We start from the raw sequence: 19431 nt of genomic DNA on the forward strand, positions 1-19431 counted from the left end.
AAATATATAATATTTATAGACGAATAAGAAGCACACTACCATCTCGTGATCTCTTGCCATCTACATGAATCTGATTGCGTTTTATTGTATATTAATAATTTAACCCTTACTTGTAATAATCTAATTCATAGTTTAAAATATCATATATCATATTTGCAGACTGAATTATAAATTAAAACTAAATTTGCATACTCGCTTTACATCATGCATGGTTGATGTTTTCATCTTCATCTTCTTTTGTATCTTAGTTCAAATAATTCTCGTTGTTTTCTCTATCTTGATTATAATCACATATAATTAAGAGGTGTTTTGAGTCTATCTTAGTAGTCGATTTTAAATTACAATTTGATGTCTTGAGAATATCGTAGTATACTAATTGGGAGTATTATGTAAATAAGCAATATGTTGATGGTTCACAAATATCAATATGTTGAGGGGAATCCGTGCAAACACACCCCTGAAGATAAAACAAAACAAACGCTTTCCTCATTTTATCCCTTCGCATCTGCAACCTTTGAGACTAACCCCCGCTTCCTCCCACCCGTATTCGATCTCGTATCGGAGGTGAACTCTCCCTTTTGCAGCTCTTTATTTGTTCTATTTATTGATGATGATGGATTGTTGAAGCCCGTTACGTCCTGCGCTTTCTCTTCTTCCCGTTCACCTTGATTTCTTGATGTTGGGTTCGTGAATCCCATCGGCTCGCTGTCCCGTTCGTACTGGGTTGCGTTGGTTTCTTTATCCTGGAATTGGGTAACTCTTTAGCTGGATTTAGGGAACCCATCAGCTTCCTCTGTCACTCGTTCCTTTTTTCTTGGGTTTCTTGAAGTCGAATTCGTGAAACCCATCAGTTCGCTCTGTTGATGTTGGATTTGTAGAACCTATTATTAGCTCCCCCCCCAACCGCAGCCGACCCCCCTCCCCGGGGGTTCGCTTTGGTTTTTTGAAGTTGGATACGTGACAACCACCGGCTTTTTTTGCTCGTTCGTTCTATTTTCTTGATGTTGTATTTCTGGAACTCGTCGGCTCTCAGACCTTCTCTTCTCTCGTTCTTTTCTGCCTTGGTTTCTTGATGTTGAATTTGTGAAACTCGTTGGCTGACTCTAGGTTTTGCCGTCGTTCTTGATTTGTCATCTTTTCTGCTTGTTCTTGATCCTTTTCCTCTAATTTTTCCCCTACTTTTGGACAGTTGATGGTTGGCGTGTGCAATCTTAGCTTTCTTTCTATTTTCTAGTTTAGTCAGTGGTGTTGATTTCGGATATTCGATCGCTTGAAACTTGAAGTTTAATCTTAAAATAGATATACTTGTGAATCTGGAGCGTGCTCGTTATTTTTTTCTAGATTTTGTTTTTGAGACCAAATTGGGACATGTTTCTTCTTTACATTCTACCCGTTGTTCCCTCTTCAACTTACTTTTAGTTGATGTGGTTAATCTTTTGTTGAAGTTTCTTCCTTTTCTGTGAAGTTATAATGATTTTATTCTTGTTTCATAAATTTCAGGATGTATATATCAGTAAAAAACAGGGAAATTGTTGCCGACAATCCTGTTGCTTCTGATTTGTTTCTTTTTTTATGCTTGTCAGATGGAGGTTTAATTATCAATTTTAGATAGACCTGCTAAGAATATAGAGGCCAGCATGAACATTATCGGATCTGTCTCTCCCATGAAGTTAAGTGGAACAATTCAGAGAAGATACTGGTGGCATCCAAATCCTGATAAAAAATGTTCATTTCACAAATGTTCTGGAAGCAACAAACTGGAATCGTTCAGGAATAGTGAGTTCATGGGTTTCAAAATGAAGGCTCCAATTTGGTTGCTTAAGGACAAGAAGCCAAGACATGGTGCCAGCCCTCTCCAGGTTTCTCCTTTAGTTTTTCTGTATTGCCAAGCTTCTCCTTGATTTATCACCGGGAAATAGTGGATTGTTGGTTTTGTAACCACAGGTTTTCTGCAAAGACTTCCCGAGGCCTGAACTTGAGAACACTGTTAGTTTTCTAGAAGCTGCCCAGTTATCTTCATCCTTCCGCAATGGTCCACGGCCAAGAAAACCTCTGAAGGTTGTCATAGCCGGTGCAGGTATGACATTCTGATATCTTTAGAATACCTAAATGCAGAGAATATCAGTAATCATAACCTTCCAATTGCAATTTTTAATTTTGCATGGTCAAATGAATTCTTCCTCTCACTTGCATTATTAAATTACGTACGAGTCTGTAGCTATTTGGATAATGCTCTTATATCACTCAACCATGATTAAATATTAATGTATGTTGTCAACTTCTGGTAGGTCTGGCTGGTCTATCTACGGCAAAATATCTAGCAGATGCAGGTCATAAGCCTATAGTCTTGGAGGCTAGAGATGTCCTGGGTGGAAAGGTTTATGCCTATTCTAAATGGCTTTGAATCTATGATATGTGTGTTCATTTCAGTAAAGTTTTGTTGTCTAAAGTTTTCCAATTTTCCATTATAATTGAAAAGTTAAGTTCAGACTCTCATGTGTGGTTGGATATGTTTCATTGTATAAATAAATAGTTGGACTGGGTTTTCTTCCACTGTGTCACCCTAGTGCACTTTTGTTATGTGTTCCATTCCACTTGTACTATGATCCATAAACATGTGCCTGGTTTTTAACTTATGTTTTCTGTTGGCTAGCATGTGGCAACATTGACAACACAATGTTAAGTTGATTTTGTTAAAGCACATAAGATAGAGTGACATAGTACTATTTGTGTGCAAAATATTAAGAACTGTACCTTGCCAAAAAAGGTAATGCACACACTAAACTAACCTCTGCTAAAGATGCCAACATGTATATGGAGTGAATTTTAGCCAATGCTGGCAGGCACAGAGGTGTGTCAAATAGCACTGCCATGCTAAAAGGGTATCAATATGCCCTTTGTCATGAAATTACAATCCTTACTTTAAGCTGGACATGTCAGAATTTCTTTGACAAGCTTACATGTGTGATTGTCCATTTGATGGTTCTTATATCAAAGACTTGAATGTGTTTTCCTTGAGAGTTCTATTAAGATATTAATTTAAGTTTTAATGCCCATAGAAACCTTCTATGTCTTTGTAGTTGAAGAGTGACTAGTTGTTTTTTCTGAGATAGTAGTCATAGTCTTGTTTTGTGTTTACAGGAATATTACGTTGCTTGTTTGTCAGTCTTTTTTGGTGTTAAATCTGTTGATTGGTTATGTGTATGATTGGCACTTACACAAATATGGAGAAAATTAAAAGAAAGATTTTTTGAGGCAGCCAGCTGTGGATACAACATAATTTATGATTCCTTCTCTGTTGCAGGTTGCTGCTTGGAAGGACAATGATGGAGATTGGTATGAGACAGGCCTCCATATATTCTGTAAGTGGTATTTTTTTCATTACCTGCAAGAGTGATGTTTATTGTTTCAAATTAACTTGCCATTTTGCTGCTTTACATTAATGTTTCACTATTTTTTTCAAAACATTTATATGGAGATTGATATGAGACAACATTCTGTTTCCTCTTTTTCATTTGCTTGGCTGCTCAAGCAGTAGTGGTGCCTTTCTCAAATTATATATGTTTCAAATATACATTAAATTCAAATTCTTAATGAATTCAAATTTTCTAATATATGCGTTATGAATATCTTGGTCTATATGGACGCCCTACGACCAAGGATTTTGAGATATTGATCAGCCTTCAAGTTTTTTCATCTTTTCCTTGATGAATGCGACAGATGTACTAGGTAGCCTATCTGTCTCTTCTTCATATCAAATTTTTGGAGGATGACATGTAGTGACTTGACCATGTGATAATCATGGGGATGGAATCCCAGAACCTAGTAGACAGTATGTACTTCACTTTCTTTCCATACGTACTGGAATATCGACAGTAAACCCATTTTGATGATGTGACATTGATTTCTGAAATGATTTGATCCAGTTTGTCAATTTTTCCACCTCCTCAATTAACACCTCCTCATCTACATTGGATGTTGGATGTATCTACATAGGTGCCATGTAACTCCTTTGGTGTAGGAGGTTGGAAGCCAGGACCTGCCTTCTGAATTGATGCATCATGCTTTGGTAGTATGGACCTTGGGCTGTAAGGAATAGAATCCTGTGGAAGTTGAATCACCTTGCAATGAATTTGTCAATGTCTTTCTTCTTTTCCTTTGTATATGCATAATCGATTCTTATTTGTTTGGCTTACTGTGCTGGGTAAGCATGCTGATCGATGTCAATTATATCAAGGTCAACTATATCAAGTGTTGCCCTTCTACTAGTGCCTCTAATGAAACCTCATAATCCACCTTGCTTTTTATTTCCTATTCTGCCTAATTGAGGAAGAGATTTAGTTGGCTGCCTCACAAGCTGACGCTCCTGCCTAGTCTCATTGCCTCCTCGTGCATGTGTAGATACTCCAAGGAGGCATGGATATTAGCATGCTTATACTGATTATATACCAGTGCCTCTGTAGCATGCTTATCATCTTTTGTTAGGCCTAGAGTTTTAGCTTTTTTCTTATCCATATCATCTCAAAATTTTATTCTTATCTCTAGAGGAACCTTAGTGCAATTTGCGACATCATAAAATCCACCGACTATATACTATGTCAGATGGGTTATTCCTCGATGCCAATTGATGTAGTCCCAATGAATGCACTGTTGGTGATTGCATTGGTCATGCTGAATCACTTGATTATTGGGTATTTTACTACAAAAAATTGTCTATAGAATAAGTTACCTCTAGCTACATAATTCGGTCTAAATCCAAGAAGTCCCTAATTAGCTCTAATTAGCTTAATCTACCACAAATATCGTGATCAAGCAACAATAAGCAAACTGTGATTAGCACTAAATTATGCTTAATGACTCCATAATCGGTTAAAAGTAAAAAAAAAAAGACACTAATTAGCTTTTGTTAGCCTTCAATCACATTAAATACAATAAAAAATTCCTCAATCGATTAGTAATTTCATAATCAAATAACAAACAAAAATGCTGTAAATAGCCCTAAGTTCCCTTAATCACCCCTAATTGGGTTGAAACGTAAGAGAATGACTCTAATTTCACAATAATTATGATAATTACTCTTAATCATGCAATAATAAGTCTCTATTTATCTACAATACATGTTAGAATTAACTTAAATTCCTTAATTACCACTCATTATGCCTTAATCATGCTTAATCTATCTAGATAAACATGCATTAAAAAACTTCTAATTTCCCATTGTACATGATAAAATTAGCTCATAAATCATGCAAAAGGTCAATACATGGTCAATCAAGCTAAGCTAAGTCTTCTCAAATACATCTAATTAGGTCTTAATTAGTCATTAGTCACTAATGTATCTAGATTTACCAATATTCTTTACACTAATTACATGACACGATAAAGGAAACATAGAGAGAAGCTAAATTGGAGATAAATTCCACCCAACCTTGAGTTTGATTGCTCTTTTCTCTAAATCAGGAGGTTGATTTTCTCTAATCACAGATAAGAGAAATTAATCAAGTTTAATGAGTGAGAATGAGTGAGAAAGAGTGAAAAAGAAAGAGTGAGTCTGAATGGTATAAGCCCTAAACAGCCCCCAACAATCAATTTGACCATTGGCAATTGGTGTGGATTGAAAGGACATTGGTACAATTGAAACCTGATTGTTACTGACCAACACCGGTTGGTAACAATCGAGTTTCAATTGTATCGCCCAATGTGGGAAGCATACCAGCCGATACGCCTCCAATTCCTTATGTGCCATCGAAACAGGCTGGCAGCATATTGGTCAGCTATCAGAATGACATGTATCGTCTGTTTTGTACTTTATCAGGCAGTATGACTGTCCATTTATATTTTGCTATCTGAACCCATTTCAAAACCAATTAAAGGGTATCCAAATGTGGCTTACATGAGTCAGGTTGTTAGAACCCTTGCAGATTCTAAACTTGGGGTTGATATCTTTAGGGGATCGGCCTCCTTGGAACTCTATAGGGGTTCCTCCCTCCAAGTTGCTACTCAAAGGCTGTAGAAAAGATTCATCTATTGCTTATGAAAAGAGGTGGAATACATGACTATTTATAGGGCTTTTAAACCCTAACTCCTAATAGGACTCTTACTTAAGACTCCTACTTCTAAACAACTCCTAATAGGACTCCTACTTAAGACTCCTACTTCTAACCAACTCCTAATAGGACTCATACTCAAGACTCCTATTCCTTTACAACTCCCTATTCTTCTCTAAGAAATAACCTCCTAACCCTAGCCGGTCTCTTCACCTCTTTAATAGGGGTCGGCTTAGGTAGGTTTTACATGAATGTCCCTCTCAATTAGGACTCTCCTAGCTAGAGTCCTAACAGACCCGCCTTGTTCAAATCGGCCTTGTCCTCAGGCTGACGATTTATGAATTTTGGGAATTTGATCTTCAAGTCATCATAGTTCTCCCATGTGGCATCTTCTGTTAGTAGGTTTGCTCACTGTATTAGTAATTCAGTAGTGGATCGTCATCGTCGAGTCACGATCCGTCGATCAATAATAGCACTTGGCTGAGTCTGAAGTTCTCCTTGGGTAGTCATATTTGGTGGGTGGCTTTGGGCTGTCTCCAAGCACCTATTTACAACTTCCGTCTGGTCGTCGGTTTGTGGGTGATATGCCGTACTCCTTTTCAATTTAGTACCCTTATAGTGTAATTCTTTTGAGTCCCAATTGTAATGAGCCATGGGGCTTGGTGCTTCCTCCAATTTTTTTATAATCTTACTAGTATCTAAATCTTCCTGCCATTCCATCTTAATATCCTCAAGGAAGTCGCTGGTGGGAAGTGAAACGGCCGAAACTTCAACTTGCTCGGGTAGCTGCGAAAGCGCATCTGCAAGAACATTCTCTTTCCCCTTTTTGTAAGTTATTTCATAATCAAATCCAAGAAGTTTTGTTACCCATTTTTGCTGCTCAGGACATGGTATCTTTCGCTCCAAAAAGTACTTGAGGCTTTTATGGTCGGTTTTAATTTGAAATCGCCGACCAATCAAGTAGGGTCTCCACCTCGTTGCTGCGCGCACAATGGCGAGCATCTCCTTATCATATGTTGACTTATTTTGATGGGAGGGAGATAATGCCTTGCTAGTGTATGCGAGTGGTCGACCATCTTGCATGAGAATGACTCCAATTCCAACTCCAGATGCGTCGGCCTCAATAATGAAGGGTCGGTTAAAATCTGGTAGTGTTAGCATCGGCGTCGTCGTCATGGCTGCCTTAAGCTTGTCGAAGGCAGCGGAGGCTCTGTCCGACCATTGGAAGACATCTTTTTTCAGTAAGGAAGTAAGTGGTGCACTGATCTCGCCATAGTTTTTCATGAACTTGCAGTAGTAGCCTGTTAAACCCAGAAAGCCATGTAGCAATTTTACGTTCCTCGGGGTAGGCCAATTTTGCATTGCTTCAATTTTGAAGGGGTCCACTGTCACACCTTCGTCTGATATGATATGCCCAAGATATTCCACCTTCTGTTGAAGAAAGCAAAAATTCGTAATGGTTGTTGTGTGTTCAAAAGGTGGTTTTTGGTATGTCTTCTTCGCACACTCATATTTGATGATACCTGGATTAAAGGTCCAGCTTTGTAAAGATTTGTGCTCCCTTTCATCTAGCAATTCATATGCTATTGGAATAAGATATTTGTCCTTGATGGTTATGCCATTGAGAGCTCGGTAATCAACGCATATTCGCCATGTTCCGTCCTTCTTGCGTACAAGTAGCACCGGTGAAGAATAGAGGTTGCAACTTGGCCGAATAACTCCTGTTTCGAGCATTTCTTTTACAATCCTTCTACTTCATCCTTCTGGAGATATAGATATTGATATGGCCGAGTATTTGCTAGAGGTTTGCCTGAAAGAATCATTATATAATGATCATGCCGACGGGTAAGAGGTAGGTTGTACGGCTCGTCAAATATATCTGAAAATTCAGCAAGCAAAGGAAGTAGGTTTGGATCTTCAAATTGTATTGGCTCTCCCTTAGTTTGCTGCTCAAGTTGTATCAAAAATCTACTGCATGCTTTATGCAAAACCTTCTCCATTTGTTGTGTGCAAATCGTCGTTATGTTGCCCCCACGTTTCCCGTTCAGTATCACCTGTTTCTCCTTACTGTAAAATTTCATAATTAGTTGCATAAAATTCCAAGAAATATCACCTAATGTCATCAACCATTTAATTCTGAGTATGGCCTCATGATCATCAAGAGGGAGGAGGAAGAAATCTGCAATTATATCTTGGTCCTGTAGCAACAGGTTCACCTTACTGTTTAGGAAGTTATTAGTGCTGCTCGTGTCGATGAGAACAGTGATCGGTTGTTGTTTAAGAAGGCCTCCAACTTTCATCGTTTGCGGGTTTGAGTAGCCGGTTAATGCATGTACCGTAACTTCAGTCGGTTGTGGCTCTTCTTCTGCATCTTCTTCTTCATGTTTAAGGCTCTCCTCTGGATGTTCAATGACCTCTTCTTCTATTGGTTCCATCATAAGAAGTCTCCCTTTACTACAGCGATGGTCACGGCTCCACGGCTCGTCACAATGCCAACATAACCCCTTCGCATATCGCTCCCGAAGCTCTTCTCTTGTTAACCTCTTTGGTGTAGGGACTTGGTCGACAGTAGGGGGGGCTGAGGGCTTCAATATTACTGGTTGAGGAGCGACCCTAGTCCTCCGAGCTTCATGATTCAATTGCTCCTCTTGATGTCGTGCGAAAGAGATGGCTGCCATAAGCGTATACGGTTGTCGCGCTTTAACTTCTCCTCGGATCTCTGGCTTCAAGCCCTCAATGAAGGTCCTCAATAGCTATTTTTGAGACCAATCATGAGTTTGATTAGATAACCTTTCAAACCTGGTTTGGTACTCCTGAATGGTGGAGGTTTGTCGGATCTTTGCTAGTTGTCCGTCAATATTCTCGTAATCGGTTGGTCTGAAGCGGATCAGCAGTCCTTCTTTGAATTGTCACAATGAAAGGACTCCATAAGTATGTTTAAACCAATCAAACCATTGTATAGCATCCCCTTCAAGATGTATAGCTGCAATTTTCACCATAGATGCATCCACGGTTTTATGGTACCGAAAATATCGCTCCACGCGCGAGATCCAACCAATCGGGTCTCCTTCTTCCCATCTAGGGAAATCCACTCTTATGCATGGATAGTTGGGGTTGGTCATAGAGCTTCCCCTCTCTTGGAAGTTATATCTTTGGGCTTGGTGCGATTGGGCAAAGCTCTCTCCTTGATGTGATTTCTTTGGGCTTAGTGGTCGACCCAATCTGAGTTCGGTAAAGAGCGTCCGAATCTTATCCTCCATTCGCGCCTTGAAGGCTTCGAATTTAGCATTGATTACCTCCTCAGATGCCATAGTATATGCCGCCAAATCTGTGATGTTAATATCTCTTTTTTGTTGTCGGGTTAAAGACATGTATTGGTTGAGAGCGGTGATGGTCGAAAGGGTTGGTAGATCGGTGGATGTAGGCTACGGTTTAGGCTTGTTTTGTGGCTATTTTGGATGCAGTTTGAGGGTGTGGTTTGGTGGAGTTTTAGGGCTGTAGATGAAAGTTTTGGATCTGTGGTAGATGGTAGCAAAGGTTTGATAGAAATAAGTGGAAGTTGCAGCAAGTATGTGCTGTCTTGTAAGAGTAGAATTGTCGTCGAAGAAACAACGGTTTCTCGACGTAATTTCCACCAAAAACTTGAGAGAATTGAGGAGGGAATTGATAGCAAAATCACAGTTTATATGACAGTAAGGATGCCTAATTTAATCAAGAAAATTTCGGCAGTATAACAGCAAGGAAATTGGTGCAAGTTGCAATTGCAAAATTCTCGTCGAAAAATTTCAGCGGTTTACGATGAAAATTTACAGCAACATAAAATCGTTTTTAGAGATGAATTCCTTTATAAATCAATCTTAGATGGAAGCTAAGATGATCTATGAAGTTTATAAGAAATTTCATTCAAAAAAGATTACAAATAGATGGGTTAAGGCAACAATATGCGGCTGAAATTTTCTGCAGCACAGATTTTTAAGTATAGCAGATTGGACGTAAAAGATTAGTGGTTTATACTGAGAATTTTTTTGATGAAACCAAAGGGAATTTTACTGTTAGGAAGTGTCAAAGCTATCATAAAAAATTCGTAGAGATTTGGATAGAAACAACGTAGTATCAAGATCAAACAAACAGTGCTATGCGGCTGAAATTTTACAGTGCAGATTTTCAAGTATAGCAGATTAGACGTAAAATATCAATGGTTTATATTGAGAATTTTTTGACAAAACCAAAGGAAATCTGCTGTTAGGAAATGTCAAAGATGTCATAAAAATTTCGTAGAGATTTGGATAGAAAAAAAACACAGTAGCAAGATCAAACAGATGGTGCTATACGGTTGGAATTCTGCAATATAACTTTCGTCGTAGAGATGAAAACTTTATGACGAAAAGTTTATGCAGCAATATAGGAATAATTTTTTTGGGATTTTCAAATAAGGATAACTAAATTGCAGCAGCAGTAAGGTAGAAAACCAGAACCTGTTGCAATTCACGGGGAGATCAAAGGATGATACGTGATGGTGGAGATGACGGCGGAATTTGGCAACGATCTCTTAAGCAATTGTGGGAATTGCTTTGGGCGGTTGTGGAGGGTTGATGGATGGCTGTGGAAGGGCAGCGAGACACCAAGAACGCTGCTCTGATACCAGGTGTTAGAACCCTTGCAGATTCTAAACTTGGGGTTGATCTTTTTAGGGGATCGACCTCCTTGGAACTCTATAGGGGTTCCTCCCTCCAAGTTGCTGCTCAAAGGCTGCAGAAAAGATTCATCTATTGCTTATGAAAAGAGGTGGAATGCATGACTATTTATAGGGCTTCTAAACCCTAACTCCTAATAGGACTCTTATTTAAGACTCCTACTTCTAAACAACTCCTAATAGGACTCCTACTCAAGACTCCTACTTCTAACCAACTCCTAATAGGACTCCTACTCAAGGCTCCTATTCCTTTACAACTCCCTATTCTTCTCTAAGAAATAACCTCCTAACCCTAGCCGGTCTCTTCACCTCTTTAATAGGGGTCGGCTTAGGTAGGTTTTACATGAATGCCCCTCTCAATTAGGACTCTCCTAGCTAGAGTCCTAACACAGGTGAACTCTAGTACTCAGAGACTGCAGTCTATTGCACAAGATTCCCTCAAAGCCCAAGAAGAATTATAATATATGCAGCCTTGCCTTGCAAGTAAAGAGGTTGTTCCATGACTCAAACTTTGGTCACTCAGTTCACAAAGGAGCAACAATACAATGATTCAAGGCTCACCCTTCATGGTCCAACATATGCTAATATCTGTACATTTTAGGGATGACCTCAAGCTTGAGGATTTCAACATTCAGGCATAATTCACAGGATAATTCCATTCACGTAATATCCCTTTGGTGTCATTGTCATAAGAAATGTCATATACAGTTATCTGTTTCTATGTATGGAAAGTTAAGAAATCATCATATGGTAATCAAGAAATTGCAATAGAAATGTCATTTACAGCTCTGATGTTCATTTAGCATTGGGTAGACCTCATACAATAATTGTCCTAGTTCTACCTAATCTTTTGTTCTATTTCTTTTGGAACAATGCTACCAAAAATTGAATGCATAATTTATGTACTCCATTCGTAGAGTACATAGAATGTATAGAAATGGTTATAACAGAGTTTCTGTTGTTTGTATTAATAGCTACTCTAGGAGGAATGTCTTATGTGGTGCTAACAATTTAATAATTATCATTGTAGATCTTGAATGTTTGGGTCTATGTTCCTACCTATTATCTGGATATATCAAGAGAGATGTACGGTCTAATAAGGCTCCTATGAAATATTTACTTATGCGTGGGGCAATATATTCTATTCTAGTTAATGTTTTCTCTTGGCTATATGGTTCATCTTGATTGGGAGGGGTGATCTTAAAAGCTAATTTATTTCTGCATATGAGTTAGTTCACGGTGGACAGACACACTTATGCTAACATGATGTTAGAACCCTAGCAGATTCTAAGCTTGGGGTTGATCTCTTTCGGGGATTGGCCTCCTTGGAACTCTATAGGGGTTCCTTCCTCCAAATTGTTGCTCAAAGGCTGCAGAAAAGATTCATCTATTGCTTAACAAAAGAGGATGAATACATGGCTATTTATAGGGCTTCTAAACCCTAACTCCTAATAGGTCTCCTACTCAAGACTCCTACTTCTAACAAACTCCTAATAGGACTCCTACTCAAGACTCCTATTCCTTTACAACTCCTAATTCTTCTTTAAGAAATAACCTCATAACCCTAGCCGACCTCTTTACCTATTTAATAGGGGTCGGCTTAGGTAGGTTTTACATGAATGCGTATCTCTATTAGGACTTTCCTAGCTAGAGTCCTAACATACCCGTCCTCTTCAAATCAGACTTGTACTCGAGGCTGAGATTCCATGAATTCTTTGAATTTGATCTTCATCTTGTCATAGTTCTCCCAAGTGGCGCCTTCTGCTAGTAAGTTCGCCTACTTTATTAGCACTTCAGTAGTGGGTCGTCGTCGTCGGGTCACGATCCGTCGATCAATAATGGCACTTGCAACAATGTTTTCTTTCCCCTTTTTGTAAATAATTTTATAATCAAATCCAAGAAGTTTGGTTACCCATTTTTGCTGCTCGGGGGAAGATATCTTTTGCTCCAAGAAATATTTTAGGCTTTTATGGTCGATCTTGATTTGAAAGCGTCGCCTGATCAAGTATGATCTCCATTTGGCCACCGCATGCACAATCGCGAGCATCTTCTTGTCATAAATAGTCATTTTGAGATGGGAAGGAGATAATGCCTTGCTGGTATCAGCGAGGGGGCGGCCATCTTGCATTAGTACAACACCAATTCCGACTCCGGAGGTATCGGCTTCAATAACGAAAGTCTTGCCTAAGTCGAGTAGTGTTAGTATGGGCGTTGTCGTCATTGCGGCTTTAAGTTTGTCAAAGGCGGTGGTGGCTTTGTCCAACCATTGGAAAGCATCTTTTTTTAGCAAGGAAGTAAGTGGTGCACTGATCTTTCCATCATTTTTTACGAACTTGCGGTAGTAGCCTATTAAACCGAGAAAGCCACGTAGCAATTTTATGTTCCTTAAGGTCGGCCAGTTCTTAGTGTTGCCCGTGTCGATGAGAACAGTGATTAATTGTTGTTTGAGAAGGCCTCCAACTTTCAACGTTTGCGGGTTTCAGTAGGCAGCTAGTGCGTGTATCGTAACGTCGGTCGGTTGTGGCTCTTCTTCCGCATCTTCTTCTTCATGTTCAAGGCTCTCTTCTGGATGTTCAATTACCTCTTCTTCTACTGGTTCAATCATAAGAAGTCTCCCTTTACTACAACAATGCTCACGACTCCACGGCTCATCACAGTGCCAACATAACCCCTTCGCAGATCGCTCCCAAAGCTCTTCTCTTATTAACCTTTTTGGTGTAGGGACTCGGTTGACGGGGGGGGGGGGGGGCGGCTGAGGGCTTCAGTATTGCTAATCGGGGAGCGACCCTAGTCCTTCAGGCTTCATGGTTCAATCGCTCCTCTTGAAGTCGTGCGAAAGAGATGGCTGCCATAAGTGTGTACGGTTGTCGCGCTTTAACTTCTCCCTGGATCTCCGGCTTCAAGCCCTCAATGAAGGTCCCCAATAGCGGTTTTTGAGACTAATCACGGGTTTGATTAGATAACCTTTCAAACCTTGTTTGGTACTCCTGAATGGTGGAGGTTTGTCGGATCTTTGCTAGTTATCTGTTAATGTTCTCATAATCGGTTGGTCCGAAGCGGATCAGCAGTCCTTCTTTGAATTGTCGCCATGAGAGGATTCCATGAGTGTGTTCAAACTAGTCAAACCATTGTATGGCATCCCTTTCAAGATGTGTAGTCGCAATTTTCACCATAGATGCGTTCGCGGTTTTGTGGTATCGAAAATATCGCTCTGCGCGCGAGATCCAACCAATCGGGTCTCCTTCTTCCCATCTAGGGAAGTCTACCCTCATGCGTGGATAGTTGGGATCGATCATAGAACCTCCCCTCTCTTGGAAGTCATCTCTTCGGGCTTGGTGCGATTGGTTAGAGCTCTCCCCTTGATGTGATTTCTTCGGGCTTGGTGGTCGGCCCAAACTGAGTTCGGAAAAGAGAGTCCGAATCTTATCTTCCATTCGCGCTTCGAAGGCTTCGAATTTAGCATTGATTGCCTCCTTAGATGCCATAGTATATGCCTCCAAATCTGTGATGTTAAGATCTCTCTTTTGTTGTCGGGCTGAGGGCTTCAGTATTGCTAATCGGGGAGCGACCCTAGTCCTTCAGACTTCATGGTTCAATCGCTCCTCTTGAAGTCGTGCGAAAGAGATGGCTGCCATAAGTGTGTACGGTTGTCGCGCTTTAACTTCTCCCTGGATCTCCGGCTTCAAACCCTCAATGAAGGTCCCCAATAGCGGTTTTTGAGACTAATCACGGGTTTGATTAGATAACCTTTCAAACCTTGTTTGGTACTCCTGAATGGTGGAGGTTTGTCGGATCTTTGCTAGTTATCTGTTAATGTTCTCATAATCGATTGGTCTGAAGCGGATCAGCAGTCCTTCTTTGAATTGTCGCCATGAGAGGATTCCATGAGTGTGTTCAAACTAGTCAAACCATTGTATGACATCCCTTTCAAGATGTATAGTCGTAATTTTCACCATAGATGCGTCCGCGATTTTGTGGTATCAAAAATATCGCTCCGCGCACGAGATCTAACCAATCGGGTCTCCTTCTTCCCATCTAGGGAAGTCCACCCTCATGCGTGGATAGTTGGGATCGATTATAGAACCTCTCCTCTCTTGGAAGTCATCTCTTCGGGCTTGGTGCGATTGGTTAGAGCTCTCCCCTTGATGTGATTTCTTCGGGCTTGGTGGTCGGCCCAAACTGAGTTCGGTAAAGAGAGTCCGAATCTTATCTTTCATTCGCGCTTCGAAGGCTTCGAATTTAGCATTGATTGCCTCCTTAGATGCCATAGTATATGCCTCTAAATCTGTGATGTTAAGATCTCTCTTTTGTTGTCGGGCTGAGGGCTTCAGTATTGCTAATCGGGGAGCGACCCTAGTCCTTCAGGCTTCATGGTTCAATCGCTCCTCTTGAAGTCGTGCGAAAGAGATGGCTGCCATAAGTGTGTACGGTTGTTGCGCTTTAACTTCTCCCTGGATCTCCGGCTTCAAGCTCTCAATGAAGGTCCCCAATAGTTGTTTTTGAGACTAATCACGAGTTTGATTAGATAACCTTTCAAACCTTGTTTGGTACTCCTGAATGGTGGAGGTTTGTCGGATCTTTGCTAGTTATCTGTTAATGTTCTCATAATCGGTTGGTCCGAAGCGGATCAGCAGTCCTTCTTTGAATTGTCGCCATGAGAGGATTCCATGAGTGTGTTCAAACTAGTCAAACCATTGTATGACATCTCTTTCAAGATGTATAGTCGTAATTTTCACCATAGATGCGTCCGCGGTTTTGAGGTATCGAAAATATCGCTCCGCGCGCGAGATCCAACCAATCGGGTCTCCTTCTTCACATCTAGGGAAGTCCACCCTCATGCGTGGATAGTTGGGATCGATTATAGAACCTCCCCTCTCTTGGAAGTCATCTCTTCGGGCTTAGTGCGATTGGTTAGAGCTCTCCCCTTGATGTGATTTCTTCGGGCTTGGTGGTCGGCCCAAACTGAGTTCGGTAAAGAGAGTCCGAATCTTATCTTCCATTCGCGCTTCGATGGCTTCGAATTTAGCATTGATTGCCTCCTTAGATGCCATAGTATATGCCTCCAAATTTGTGATGTTAAGATCTCTTTTTTGTTGTCGGGTTAAAGACATGTATAGGTTGAGAGAAGTGATGGTCGAAAGGGTTGGTGGATTGGTGCATGTAGACTGTGGTTTATGCTTGTTTTGTGGCTGTTTTGGGTGCAGTTGTGGGTGTGGTTTGGTGGAGTTTTAGGGCTGTGGATGAAAGTTTTAGATCTGTGGTAGATGGCAGCAAAGGTTTGATAGAAATCAATGGAAGTTGTTGCAGGTATGTGTTGTCTTGTAAGAGCAGAATTGTCGTCGAAGAAACAACGTTTTCTCGATGAAATTTTCACCAAAAACTTGAGAAATTTGAGGAGGGAATTGACAGCAAAATCTCAGTTTATATGACAGCAAGGATGTCCAATTTAATCAAAAAAATTTTGGCAGTATAATAGCAAGGAAATTGGTGCAAGTTGCGATAGCAGAATTCTCGTCGAAAAATTTCAGCGGCTTGCGACGAAAATTTGCAGCAACACAAAATCGTTTTTAGAGATGAATTCCTCAATAGATCAATCTTAGATGGAAGCCAAGATGATCTATGAAGTGTATAAGAAATTTCGTTTAAAAAAGATTTCAAATAAATTGGTTAAGACAACTGTTGGGCTTAGTACAAAATCAGTGGTTTCTCTATGAAGATCAAGAAGATCTTCATAATTGGTTAAGAACTGATCAAGAAGATCAAGAGCTTAGTACAAAATCAGGATGAACAAGATCATTAGGAATTTGGTTTCTCTGAAACCGGGAAGCGGGATCCAAAATATTATAAGAAATGATAAGCACAAAGAACTATAGAAAGCTTAAAATGCTTACAATAGATTGGATATAAAGAAAGCTTGAAATGCTTACAGGGGATTGCTAGAGGATGGATTTCAGCTCAAGTAAGACTCTGGTTTTTAGACCGATGTCTTGCAAGAGACTAGGCTAGAGAATATATAGAGGAAAAGGATAGAACCGGGTGCTCATTGGGCCCCATCGCATTCTTATCCTTTCATCAGATATTTCTCTAACTTCTTGGCGAAGGAAAGCATATTCCTTGGCACAATTATTGATGGTACTATGAGCGGCTCCCCGGGGCTCAACTCATTTTCCTTAGTAGCTAAGAAAAGCAAATATTTTGTCTCACACCTCTTGTCTTTATTTGGCGGCTAAGCAAAGTATATATTCCAGCTGTCTAAAGGCTGAAGCTGGTTGTCCTTTGTGAGACATCTTTTACCAGAGATAGAGCCTCCTCCAGTTGTTGTTGCTGTTGAAGAACGACTGGTAACCAGTCCCTGTACCAGTTGTCTTTTCCACCGCTCCTTCTCTGATACTCTTTAGTCTTGATTAAGTGGACGTCGAGGAATTGTTGCAATGCTTCAAGTGCTTGTCGGGAGGCTTCCTTTTGAATTGATCCGAGTCTTCTTTCAGACAATCCTTCAAGCTTAAATGAGAGTCCGTTACGTGTCCTGGTTCTGAGCTTGTCCATTTCCTGTTGATATTGCAGGAGGAGGTCACCTGGTTTATTAGTTGATTCAGGTGCGTAGCAGCCTTGAGGCTTGGTTTGGCTTGAACTTCCTGGGTGGCTTCCAGAATTAGGAGTAATGATTCGCTTGGCCATCCTGCAATCAAAATATTTATTAGTCTGGATAAAGAGTCGGCTAGAATGTTACTTTCTCCTTCGATGTGCTCAAATTTTACTTCCACACCGCTCCCAGTGATATAGTCTACGAAGGCCATCCATCTGACTCTGGATGGTTTGTTCTGAGCTGACTTGTTAAAGAAGCTTATTATTGCTTGGCAGTCTGTTCTAATAATGATTTCCCTTTTGTCAAGAAAGTAAATCTTCAATGCCTCCAGGGTTTTCATAACTGCATGCATTTCAGCGTCTATAGTAGACTTGATGGGATTGTATTTTCCACTGGCGTAGGCACATATCTTTTCAGTACTTCTGGGGTCATATTTTTGTTTTTTCCATTTACAAATTCCTCCCCATCCTTCCATGCATCCGTCTGTTTCTAGTATTATGAAGCAGTCTTCAGGAGGTACTTCTAGGTCAGGAAGATTTTGTACTAAGCTCTTGATCTTCTTGATCAGTTCCCAATCCTGATTGTTCATCCTTTTCTCACCTGTTGGGCTTGTTTTTGAATATAACGGGCCTAAGAGTCTGCCCAGGTTGGGTATGTAGCTTCTTGCGTAGTTTAGGATCCCTAGCCATGATCTGAGGCCTTTCTTGGTAGTAAGGTCTTCTTCCCGATAATCAGTAATTTTTTTGATAATATGGGGTTGTAGTTTGATCTTGGAATTCCCCAGGATTGCTCCAAGAAATTCAATTTCCTTTACTGCAATTTTCATTTTCATCGGGCTTAAAACAAGGCCGTTTTCTTGGCATATTTTTAACATCTCGGTGAGGTGTTTCTCATGCTCCTTTTCGTTTTCTGAGAAAACAAGGATATCATCAATGTAGACTGCAATGAACTGTTCCGTACCTTTGAAGCAATTATCCATTTTCCTTTGGAATATAGCAGGGGCATTTTTGAGACCAAATGGCATTGCAAGCCATTCATACAATCCTTCAGGTACCCAGAATGCAGTCCATTCTATGGAATCAGGGTGCATAGCGACTTGATGAAAACCAGATTTTAGATCAAACTTTGAGTAAATTTTACTATTGCTGACCTTTTTGAGGATGGTGTTAATACCAGGGAGGCTATATTGATCTTTCTCCGTGATGTCATTGAGCCTTTTGTAGTTAAAAACCATCCTTTCCTTCCCTTTTCTTTCTGCTCCTGTTATGGGGTCCACCGTGGTTCCTGAATTAACAATTATAGCAGTGGTACGGTGCTTGCTTTTGCTTGGTCTGATAACCCCTATTTCCAGTAGTGCTCTTATATGCTTGGAAAAAGCTTCCTTTGCTTGTGGTGTCAAATGTCTGAGAGGCTTGTCTTCTACCACAAAATCTTGATTTTTGATTTCCAACTTGCATGTTATTCCATTCTTTCTCCAATGCTTGAGAGGGTCCTCCCCAATATAACCTTGGGCCTTTAGCTGGTCTAGTAAGCTTCCGAACTTGGCTCTTATTCTTTCATTGCTTTGCTGAGCTTCTGCAGAGCAAAATACTGACTCCTGGATTTGAATATAGTCATCCTCTTCCAAGTCTAGTTCCTCTATTGCTGCGGCTGTTGAGATATAGGGCAAAGTATTAATAGTTGTCAAATTTTTATAGAATGTAACCGTGTTACCTTCGATCCTAACCCCTCCTTGCATTGCCCTTATGAAATTGCATCCTATTATCATCTGAATGTCATCCCCTAGCTTCATTGAGAATGCGTAGGTGTAGGGAATTCTGAAACTGTTGTTTCCAATAGTCATCTTGCCTCCCCTTAATTTTTTATTTGCTGTTGTTTTGGAGGTAATCCCGCTGAAATGTACCACATAAGGGTTTTCCTCCATCGCAGCTCTTGGTACAACCTTTTCGTCTATGCAACAAGTGGTAGCACCTGTGTCCAATATAGCATTAACTTCAAAGGGGGGGATATTCAGGATCTCCATATGTACCTTTAGGTTGAAGAGCATATTCTTGGATTTTCTTGATCCTCCCGTTTCCTTCGTTTCCATGGATAGGATTTTTTGA

General features: G+C 40.3%; 1 protein-coding gene across 4 annotated transcripts in view; it reads left to right on the forward strand.

Moving 5' to 3' along the window:
- The first annotated feature begins 416 nt into the window (after positions 1–416).
- LOC135587680 (15-cis-phytoene desaturase, chloroplastic/chromoplastic-like) overlaps positions 417–19431 on the forward strand; it is a 38250-nt gene continuing 19235 nt past the window's right edge. Inside the window, exons 1-5 of one of the 4 annotated variants that reach the window (XM_065079335.1) lie at positions 417–564; positions 1584–1859; positions 1945–2077; positions 2289–2377; positions 3305–3362. In XM_065079335.1, coding sequence (XP_064935407.1) covers positions 1638–1859; positions 1945–2077; positions 2289–2377; positions 3305–3362 — 502 coding nt within the window. In that variant the 5' untranslated portion in view covers positions 417–564; positions 1584–1637. Of the gene's footprint in view, positions 565–595; positions 754–1583; positions 1860–1944; positions 2078–2288; positions 2378–3304; positions 3363–19431 lie in introns of those variants that run through there. The other 3 variants (XM_065079333.1, XM_065079334.1, XM_065079336.1) reach the window with 3 other exon arrangements.

The sequence above is a fragment of the Musa acuminata genome, chromosome BXJ1-8 (genome assembly GCF_036884655.1).
Source record: "Musa acuminata AAA Group cultivar baxijiao chromosome BXJ1-8, Cavendish_Baxijiao_AAA, whole genome shotgun sequence".
Classification (NCBI taxonomy): domain Eukaryota; kingdom Viridiplantae; phylum Streptophyta; class Magnoliopsida; order Zingiberales; family Musaceae; genus Musa; species Musa acuminata.